This window comes from Aphelocoma coerulescens, chromosome 1A, assembly GCF_041296385.1.
Source record: "Aphelocoma coerulescens isolate FSJ_1873_10779 chromosome 1A, UR_Acoe_1.0, whole genome shotgun sequence".
Classification (NCBI taxonomy): Eukaryota; Metazoa; Chordata; class Aves; order Passeriformes; family Corvidae; genus Aphelocoma; species Aphelocoma coerulescens.
This window is the reverse complement of record NC_091014.1, coordinates 52,033,536-52,043,998: the sequence shown is the minus strand read 5'-3', so window position 1 is coordinate 52,043,998 and position 10,463 is coordinate 52,033,536. Positions and strand designations below refer to the sequence as shown.

The following is a 10,463-nucleotide window of genomic DNA, read 5'->3' as shown; positions in this document are numbered from 1 at the left end:
TTTTAGGCTGTTCTGAAAATATATTGTGTAATTTAGGAGACCGATGTGCTGCACTGAACACAGGGCTTTCAGTTACCAATATAAAAATGATTCCCTAAGAACATACATTCATCCCGCTTTCTCCAGCTGTTCCAGCAGGGGGTCCCACTGCTCACAGTGTGATTTGACTTCGCTTCCTTTGACCGCAGAGTCCTTGACTGAAGAGGAATTGTGGTCTGCATTAGGCCTAGCAGACTGACTGCTGGAGGGAATGAGAGGCACCAGCAAGCAGCCATACGTAGGTATTGACTTTCTTGAAATTTGGTCTATGCAGACACCACCTTTCTGTGCAACAAATGAGGCAAGCTGTATAGAAACCTCTCCATCTGAGAGGGGTCTGTTTTCGCAGAAGAGGAGTGGAGCGGCTAAGGCAGTGCTGTCTGCTGTGTATCTGTGGCAGCTTGGCCCTGTAGTAGAGTTAGTTCACTGCGATGGGTCACAGTACGGGAGGGTGACTCTTGTCCCTGAAGCAACACAATTCCAGCAAGAGTTAGGAGTTCAGAAGAGTCTCTCTATCAGAGAGTGACAGAAGTGCAGTGTTGGCGTCGAACATTGGGCCTGTTTGATGTCAATATGAAGTTCCTGGGTCACAGTTAAAACATCTCACACTGTGTCACCACAGTACAGGCAGTTTCCGTCATCAGTAATATGTCTTCTGGAGGTAGTCAAGGACGCAGCCATACCTCCTTGATTTCAACTCGTCAGAGATTCCTATCATGCCCAGGAGGTTTTTCGCAGCTTCAGACCCCACAGCCATCGTTACGTCCAGGTTCCTCTTACTGAGCCCGATCCAGACAGAGGCGGGGGCGGAGGCCGGCTCGCCCCGGGAGGCGGGCAGCGGGGCGGTGCAGCCGGCCCGGCCCGCCCTGCCCGGCCCGGCCCTGCCGCCGCCTCTGCTCAGCCGGCCCGGCCGCACGGAGCGGTAGGAAGGGGCCGGGGCGCCGCGGGAGGGCGGTGCGGGGAGCGGGGGCCGGGTCGGCCGTGGCGCTCCGGGGGCTGCTCTCGGCGCCGGGCGGGGGTCTGTCCCCAGGCAGCCCTTCCCCGGGGCCGAGACCGGGACCGGGACCGGGACCAGGCGCTCCAGGGCGCCCAGAGGCGAAGGCCCGAATGTAGCAGCGCCTCCTGCCCGCCCAGGGAGGCCTCACCCCGGGGCCGGGGGAACCCCAGAGCTGGAGCCCCGCTGGGCCCAGGCAGGACTGCCCGGGTAGAGCCATCAGGCTCTGCCAGGAGCCCAGGCCGTCAGGAAAGGGCAGGTCATGGTCACACCGGAAAGTCAGCCCACGGTTGGTTGCCGGGATCTGGCCCGGCGAGGGCAGCTCGGGTCAGACACAGCCCCGTGATCAGCAGGCAGGGCCACGGTTCCTGGGGCGAGGGCGTCGCTGATGGAGGCCGGCACTCCTGCGGGACTGCTGCGGCTAGTCCTGGGCCGAGCTTAAACACACTTATGGGGAGCCCCAGGCTTGGTTGATTGGGACCATCAGGGCCCTGACAGCAGCCTACCCCCTCTTTCCTCACACCTTAGAGAGGTATGGGCTCATGAAGGACTTGTTGTAGCGTGATTTAATTGCTGTGCGGTCTCAGAGGGCTACTTAAGGGAGCAGGTACGCAAGATGAGTCACCTGGAAGGGGATACGACATGAGAGACATGGGGATAGGGGTAGTCAGGTTGCCCATGGCTCGGGGGTAAAAGGGAGATGTTTAAACCACCATTGGAGGGTCCCCAGAGACTGGGTTCACTCAGGAACTGGGACTTGAGCAAGGGTCAGTGACTGTCAGGTAGATGAGATGGTTTGAGGTCGAGCAAGTGCCTGGCAGGTTGTGGACCCATATCCCATGGAAGCTCCCTGGCCCTGAGGGGTGCGCAGGCAGGTGGCAGCAGTGACCTGCTGCGCAGCATGGAGCCAACTGCTCTCGTGAATGTGCCAACCGGTGGTGCGAAAGAGAAGCACCAAGGTAAAGGAGAACAAGGTGGTAACAGTCTAATGCTGGAGGCAACATCCTTATTCCCCAAACTGTCTTTTTGGTCCAGGACAGGTGCCTGGCTGACTGCAGCTAGCTGGGGGAATTCTGCATGGTTCCCTCTTGCCAGATCTCCTGCGCCTTCTGGTTGTGTTGCAGCTGCTGCAGAGACAGAAATAAGGCTTTCTCCTCCTGCGTAGGGAAAGCTTATTTCTTCCTAGGAGCATAGCTAGTACGTGCTGGGAGGAGGATTCCCCCAAACAGGCAGTCAGGAACGGCAGCTTGGGATGTTGAATGGGGAGCTATAAATCAGCAAGCTGCTAATTAAGACCACAGGAGGCTGGTGAGTTACTAAAGACCTGTATTACTCTTTTCAGAGCTTTAGACCATTAACAAGACCCCTGGGACCTACTCCAAGCACGTGACTCTCCAAGGACATCACCCTATTTTGGGCATGTTCTCAGAATTGAAATTCCCTGTGCCCTGGGGACATGTGGCAGCCAAGGCCTGGGGACCCTCGGAGGGACACCCTGTGCTGTGTTTGCATGGCTGGTTGGACAATGCCAACACCTTTGACAAGCTCATTCCACTGCTCCCCAGAGGTAGGTCTGGCTCATCAGGATGGCTTGTGTTGTGTGGCAGGGCTGCACATCTGATACTCTTTCCCTTTCAGGTTGTTACTACGTGGCAATGGATTTTTCTGGCCATGGTTTGTCGTCCCACCGACCTGCAGGCTGCCCCTACCATTTCCTGGATTACGTGACCGACGTGCGGCGGGTGGCAGCAGGTGGGTAGTTGAAGGAACCCTTGAGTGGGTGCTTGTGCAGGGGGTGCTGTATTAGTCCTGCTCTTTACAACAAGCAGGCAGCATTTACTGCCAGGAGAGGAATCAGTTCCCCCTGCTTCTCAGTTTGATGCTAGCCAGTGCTTTGTGACCGAATAAGCATCCATCCCTCTTTCTCATTGTTTTGGGAAAGGAAGAGATGGTAAGCCCCGGGTGTTTCTATACTAAAAAAAAGCAGTAGCAGTGAAGTGGTGGATGCAACTAAATCGTTTTGCCAGACTGGCTTTTTGTAAGCAGTCAGTGACCCCTAACCAGTGTTAGGTGTAAGTTGGAAACTTCTGGTTCTCCCTGATGGCAGTCTGCTACTTGCTTTAGTATCATACAAAGAAATCTGAAAGTCAAAGTGTCCTGTATTCCTAATAACTCCTGATGTAACTATCTGTATACTTGTGAAACTTGTGGTTTTACATCCCTCATTCAGTACACAAGAGCCTCTAGAAGCTCTCAGATGTTCCAGAGGGTAACCCCATCTTTCACGGAGGTATATTTCAGATGGGCAGCACAGATAGAGCGGTGTTTTCCTGTAAGCCTCCCAGAGTGCCCTAAAAATGGACTGAAGAGCCTGATGTGCTAAATGGTGCAGAAAGCTTTCACTTGGAATCCCTCAATGCAGCAGACCTGGCTCTGTGTCCTCACATGTCTTGCAGAATGCCCTGCAGCAGGATGCTCTGTCAAGGTTTCTCTCTTCCACCAGATGCTGCCCAGTTAGGCTCCTCTGCTTCTTGCCAGTCTCATGTCTGGCAGTGAATGGGAATTTGTTGGAGTTTGTTTGACATACAGAGAGAGCTTGAGAGCTGTATGACTTAACTACCGTTGAAATGAGGTGGTGAATGCTCTTTTTCTTTAAAACTGGCCTACTTAGCTGCTTAGTTTCTGGATTAAGAAACAAATTAGGCAGTGCAAAAGCCCTCCTGGGAGAAAGGGCCCATGTCAGAGGAGAAGCAGCAAGATGCTGCTGCTCTGGCTTCTAATGCAGCGCTGTTTTTGTCTGTTGCCATTTAGCCTTGCAGTGGAGACGGTTCACCCTGATGGGTCACAGTATGGGTAAGTGGCTCTAGTTCTTGTAAGATGTGAGATTAATAGAAATCAGTAGATAATTTACTTCCAAGACATGCTGCTAGGAGCTGGGTTGGAATATTTATTATATTATGTCAAGTACCAGGTTCCTGCTTGAGTGATTCAAAAATCTGTGCCCTTTTTTGAAATGCCTCTGCTTTCAAGACCGTGTAGTACAGACAGTGATAACTCTTGCTGTGAGCATTTCCCCCACTCACAGGAGGGAACAGCAGTTGGCAAAGAGGGGTGGTCTACACAGGAGAATTCACAGCAGGCCTTCATGCCTGATCCCCACAAGGCCTGGGAACAGACAGCCCATTTGGTGGGCTATAAAGCCTGCTGAGGGGAACTGGACTCCAAGATTCATCCCTTCAAGCTTGGAGTATGATTTAATTTTGCCACAATTTGGAGTTTGCTTCCCAGGGCTGCTCTGGTCACAGCTAACAGGACCTGCACACCAAGGCATTTTAAACAGTAACTCCTCCTTGGCCTTTGCTGCCTGAGGGTGCTGGGAATGGCACACGATGGGGAATACAGCAGGTCAACAGCACTGGTCTCTGCCCGCATCCTGCGGGCTGGGAGAGCTCTCCTCTGCACTGGGGCTTTGTCCCATGGTACAATGCACATTTTTATTTCTGAGGCAGCTCCTGCTGTGGGGAACGGGAATTTCTGTTACCAGGGGCTGTTCTGTGCATAACTGAGCACCCTTTTCTCCTTTGCAGGTGGGGCTGTGGCAGGAATGGTGAGTAAAGCATCATTTCTTCATGGGGTTGTGATTTCTGCAGCTGCAACAACAAATGGGAGAGGAATGAAGGGACAGACCTGGAGCTCAGGGGAGGAGAGGCCCTTCCCTGACCCCTTTCCCATGTAGCAGGATAAAGATATCACTCAGTGCTCAGCTTTTCATTCTCTTATTGTTTCATCTCTCCTCAGTTTTGTTTCCTTTATCCTGAGATGGTGGACAGGCTGATCCTGCTGGAAAGTCTTGGCTTTCTTCTGGCTCCAGAGGTTAGATCTCATGTGTCCTTCCCTTCACTTTTTAAAAATAGAAAAACAGATTTTTTTTTTTTTTTTAAATTTTCCTCATTTTTTCAGAGAAAGCACTGATGTGACCACGTCCTGGCAGGTCACACAAGTCCCAGGGCTCTTCCTTTTGGCAGGCACTGATCTGCTCCTTGTTGCACAGACTGAAGTCCATCCTTAGGCTGGCCCTTGGGGCACACTTGGTAGAGCTCCACATCCTGCAGTCCCTTAGCACTGAAATTTGTTTGTGCCAAGCCCTTGTACAAAGGAAACTGGAACCTCTGTCCAGGCAACTGCCAGCTGAGGTTATCTTTTTACCACAGCTTGTTGGGTGACCTGGGTACAAGATTGGTGGATTTCTTTGTCTGTTCCTGGCGGTTCATAAAGCTACATTCCCAACTTGCCATCATTGCTACCAGATGCTGGAGCTTTCATTGGCAGAAGCGGTACAGAAGCCCTAGCCCAGAGAGACAAAAGATACCAAACTTTGGAGAGTTGTCCTCAACTCAGAAATGAGGTAGGAAGGGTTAGAAAAAATTGCAAGGATAAAAAGTTAGTAAGTTCACTACAGCATTATTGATGTTCCCTTTCTCCCAGAAATGGGCATTTTTAATAAGGTACCCATAACTGGTACCAGTTCTGAGGGATGTTGAAGGGTGAAATTCCCTCTTCCACACTTTGATAAGGGGTAAAATCATCCAGAAGAGAGGGGTTACTCCTCTTCCCTGCCTCTCTGTGTTTCAGGACACTGAGGCGTGGCTGAAATCTAAAAGGAGGGTGATTGACAGATTACTGAGTCTGGAGGCAAAGCAGCAAACCCCCAAGGCACGGAGCCCCGAAGCAGCACTGCAGAGGTGGGTTCTAATCCGTCCTCTTCATTTACTGTCTGCCCTCACCTTGACAGAGTTACAGCTGCACAAATGAGAAAGGAAAACTGTCCCTGCATTTCACCTTTCAAGTCCTCTGGAATCCCAGCAAGACCTTTTGCTTCTGCTGCTAGAAGCTGCTGCTTCTTCCTGCTCCTTTCTGAAGCAGCCTGAGAGCTCACTGTCACCTAGTCATGCCATTTTTGCTTCCCTTCCTCCCTTCTTCCAGCAGTACAATCTCTCTGCCATGTCTCCCTCAGGCTCTTAGAAGCAAACAGCCATCTGACAGCAGAAGGTGGGGCAATCCTGCTGCAGCGAGGAGCAACTGAGACACCCGCTGGTAAGGGGCTGTGTGGTGCTGGGCCACTGCTGGGTGTGGGAAGGGACTGGTGCCAACAGCCATTGTCTTCTGCAGGGTACAGGGTGCCCTAGCTACAAATTTACACAGCCTGAATGGGATCAATTAAGTCTGGAGGCAGAGTGCTCCATTCCAGCAACTGAATTTGTTGCTCAAGTCCTAGAACAGCTAAAGAAAATAAATTAAAAAAAGGAGAAATCTGAATTAATCCTATTCCTCCTATCTCAAAAGGTCTTAGGCAGACCCCAAAAGTGAGTTAAAACAGAACAACTCCTGCTCCTACGAAACATGAAAACCTGTTTTTTTTTGGCAGGGCTGGTGTATAACAGAGACATGAGAGCCCGTACGGTAAGCACTGCTCTTCTGATGTAGCCCCCTGCTACTTTGGAGCCCTGACCTTACAGGACACTCAGAGGATGCCTGCTCCCTGAGCCAGGCCCTGCCTCCACCCAGCCACTTACTTTCCACTTCCCTAATTCCCACATCTCCTTTAAATGCTGCTTTTAAAGGCCTGCACTTGATCATTGATTCAGCTTACAGAGTCACTGGAAAATGTTACCGCTTATTGTTTTAGAAGTTCCTCCGCCCCAGGGCCTCCTGGCCACATTTTCGTGCTGTTCTAACTCGTCAGGCAGCAGAGGGATGGATGCTTTCTGTCAGCTTCTTTGTCAGGTGACCTGAATAAGAAGGGGAGTGGAGCAAAGTCCTTACATTTGGTATTTTGATAGCTTTGTGCCACTTCTGAGCAAATAGGGCCTCCTCTACCTGTGCTACTACCAGGATATGGAAGCCAGGGTAATGTACTCTCTCTCCTTTTTAGTAATAAGATTTTTAAAGCTTTTCTCCATGAGATCATTCCCATATGTGCTGCAGCCCAGCAGGCAGTGTTGTTGGCAGCCCTGAAACACAGCTGGACAAAAGGAGCCTTTGCAGAGCCAGCTACTCCTTTGTGCAGCCTGGATGCTTGTCATGTCCCAGCATGGAAGCTTCAGGGCCACAGCTACTTCAGCCTTCAGAGCCAATTGTGTAGGAGGGCTTGGGACACCCTCTGCCCCCAGCTGCTGTCCCTGACCTTTGACACTTTCTCTGTCTTTGCACCTGCAGCAGAGTCGAGAGTTCTTCACGGTGGAGCAGTGTGTGAAGCTCCTGCAGAAGATCCAGGACCGTGTTCTCATCATTGTGTGAGTGAGGCACAAGCCAAACCAACCCTTCCTGTCTCCCTCAGTGGAAGGAACAAAGGCTAGCAAGCAGTCCTCCACTACCCTTTCCTTTAGACCAGTCATCCAGACCTTTGGCCAGCTGGCGTAACAGCAGAGCCCCACATGTGAGAAGGTATTTCCCAGTTCTCCACCACTGCCCTGGGTTGGGCAGGCTCCTGGAGAAGGCAGAGCGCAACTGGAACATCCTGCCAGCCTGACACTCTACTTTCAGGTGCAAGGCTGACTGAGGAAATGCTAGTCCTGCCCCATCTTCCCCATGCTCCTGGCTTCACAATCCCATCTCTCAACTTTCCATTCCTTGGTGCTACAGCCAGGGGCCATCCTGGCAAATATGTGACCCTCCACAGCACCACACCTACTTGCTATCCTTCTGACCTCGCTCTACTCCATTCAGCAACCCAGCCTGCCCCCAAAAGCTCTTGCCTGAGCAAACACATGAAACTACAGCAGTCTCCATCTCCTTCAGCTGCTTCTGGAGCCCCTGGCCTGACTGAGCTCCTGCAAGCTCTCCTGTGGCACCTGGGGCAAGAAGCTCTGGGGACATAGCCCCAGAGCACAGAGCCCCACAAGCTGTTAAGCTGTCTGGGTGCACAGCTTCTTCTGCGAGTCATCCTCTGCATTATTCCCATCTCCTTGGAGGGCAAAGTGTGCAGGGCTCTGGCTACCTTGGCTGGTGGGGTGCTGTTAAAAGATTGTCTAGAAAACAAGAGGAAGTGCTAGCAGTTGAGAAAAGAGGTGCAGTTTTGGCCTTCCTGATCTGTTTTAGTATCATAAGAGGTTACAGAAATCTAACATTGTGATGACATCAACTCCTCTGGGCCACAGAGATGCCTTTGAGCCTGGGATGTCTCCTTGTCCCATCACCAGCACAGTAGGATGCAGCATGATCTTAGCTCTGCAGGAGATCTAATGCTGACTTCTCCAGGGCAACTGCCCTGGTACCTCTCTCTCTGAGCAGGGCATACCCTGTTTAAATAAGCAGCAAGGAGAGGCAGAAGGGACTGAGAGGAGATGTGTAAACTCTAAGGAAAAGTTAAGAGCAGAAGGCAGAATGGGGGCAGGGAACAATGTTCTCAGACCAGTTACAGAGCCAGCCCTGGGAGGACAATATTTAGCCAGTCTCCACTCTGATAACTACTAGGCAGTCACCCAAGGTTTTACAGAGAGTTTGATAGAAAATAGCTGCTTAGCCAAGCTGTGCGGTGCACTGACTACCACCTCTGACCCTGTCACCCTGCTGTTCATGAGCAGCCTGGAAAGAACAGGGACTATCACCCCAATGTCTTGGGGACAACTGCTTCTGCCCAGGATAGCCACAAAGACAAATGGAAGCACAGTGAGTGCTATACTGAGCCTTGCTGTTGTTTTTCAGATCACAAGATGGACTCTTGGTACCGCACAACCTGCCCAGCAGAAATCACTTTGTGAAAGCCCTGCAGGAGACATTCGAGTCTACCCTCAAAGAGGTGAGAGCAAACTTCATCCTTGCATCTCTATTTGCCACCAACCTGGGAGCAGCAGCTGGGAAGCAGCTGATCTTGGTGCACACCCTCCACTAGGTGATTTGTCCTGAACAGCATAGCCCTCACACCAGAGGCAGGGGGGAGGAAGACAACTTTGTCCCTGCTGCCTGAGTCCGAAGTTAGTGCTGCCCTCTGGACCCAGCTGTTCCCTGGTCCTCCCATTTCTCTCCTGCCTCACTTGCCCTGCCCCTTCCCCTAAGTGTCACACAGCAAACAATGTATGCCTGAGGGAACACTTTCCTGGTCCACATCTTGTGTCCTTTCCCTCCAGCACATCCAGCTAGTAGAGGTGCCTGGGAGTCACTTTGTGCACCTGAACGAGCCCGAGGTGGTATCTGGGATCATCAGCAACTTCCTGACAGCACAGAACACCAGGGCCAGACTCTAGGAAACCCTCACAGCTGCAGCAGTCCAGGAGAACTGGGAGCTAACAAGCAAGCTCCAGATTCGTCACCATTCCTACCTCGCACCCAACATCAGATCGTGATAACTTTTTTCTATGCTTAGTTCACTGCAGGGTGGAAGTAGGTCTGCCAGGGGTTCTCTGAAGGAGAGCTGAGCAAAATATCTTATTTGCCAAAGGGAGAAGGAGTCCCTGCTCCACTTCCAGCTCTGAGTACAGGGATAGAGCCCCAAAGTGGCCTTTCCCTTGGCTTACTCCAAACTTGCACCCTGAAATGGAGCAGAACACAGGCAGAGGCACCCTCTGTGACAGCAGCAGATCAGCTTTGGTACTGCAAGAGAGGTGGCTCATCTTGGCTCCTTCCTGAGGATGGTGCAGACAGGCTGCTCCCAGGATTTAACCCACTGAAAAACAAGGCAAGCTCTGCTTCTCTGCTTACTTCTGTAGATGCCTGAGCTCAGAGGGCCTCAGTGTCTCTTCTACTATGAGAACTACTGGTTTTTTCAGAATCAGCTTAAATAAGAGCTCTCCTGTGCAGAGAAGGCCATTTTAATGAACGCTAGAGAATGTCCCTAAATCCTCAAGCTGAAGCAGCTGCGAGAACTACAAATTATGGAAAAGTTGGCAAAGATTATTTCTGTCCTAAATAAAGATTAATGTCCTAATGTTAAGTCTGTCTTCTTGACTCTGTAGGAGAACAAACCTCCTTTCTCTTTCAGGCCGCTCATCCAAGCAGCTAAAATGCATCTTGGGAGGCAGCAATTTTTACACACTGTCTGCCTTAGGTAGGCTATATTAAGGATCTGCCTCCTAGTTAAATTGATGCACAAAGCCCACTGAAGCAGGCAGGCCTGTCATCTCTGCAAGCAATGCAAACTGGATCTGCAGTGAATTTTTAAGGAGAGGAGATCCATTTTATCTCAGCTCTCTGGAATTTACCACCACTTCCACCTTACATTTATGGTCACATCTCTAGTGAGGCTGCTGGTAGTAAAATAAATGTGTAAAAGCCTGGGGCTGGGTGGGTTACTTCGATCACACACCTACCACTATGTCTAAAGCTGCACAAATGCTATAGGAGCACTACAAAAGCATTGCCCTACAACTAAACGTGCCTGCTGCCATCCTTACCTGCCTTCTGTGGGCTGGGTACAGGCCGTGGAGAGTCTGGT

The 10,463-nt window shown here is 51.3% G+C and overlaps 1 protein-coding gene across 2 annotated transcripts; it reads left to right on the top strand.

Annotated features, from left to right (window-relative positions):
• The first annotated feature begins 884 nt into the window (after positions 1-884).
• Positions 885-9,962, top strand: SERHL2 (serine hydrolase like 2). Of its 2 annotated transcripts, none has more exons than XM_069002343.1 (12): positions 885-961; positions 2,376-2,600; positions 2,672-2,785; positions 3,845-3,886; positions 4,621-4,640; positions 4,832-4,906; positions 5,666-5,775; positions 6,048-6,127; positions 6,459-6,493; positions 7,250-7,326; positions 8,738-8,831; positions 9,160-9,962. In XM_069002343.1, the coding sequence occupies exons 2-12, from the start codon at positions 2,453-2,455 to the stop codon at positions 9,274-9,276; spliced, it is 912 nt and encodes a 303-aa protein (XP_068858444.1). In that variant the 5' UTR covers positions 885-961; positions 2,376-2,452; the 3' UTR covers positions 9,277-9,962. The 2 variants fall into 2 exon arrangements, with proteins under 2 accessions (XP_068858444.1, XP_068858451.1); XM_069002350.1 differs by lacking the exon at positions 885-961 and adding an exon at positions 1,722-1,992.
• Positions 9,963-10,463: the final 501 nt, after the last annotated feature.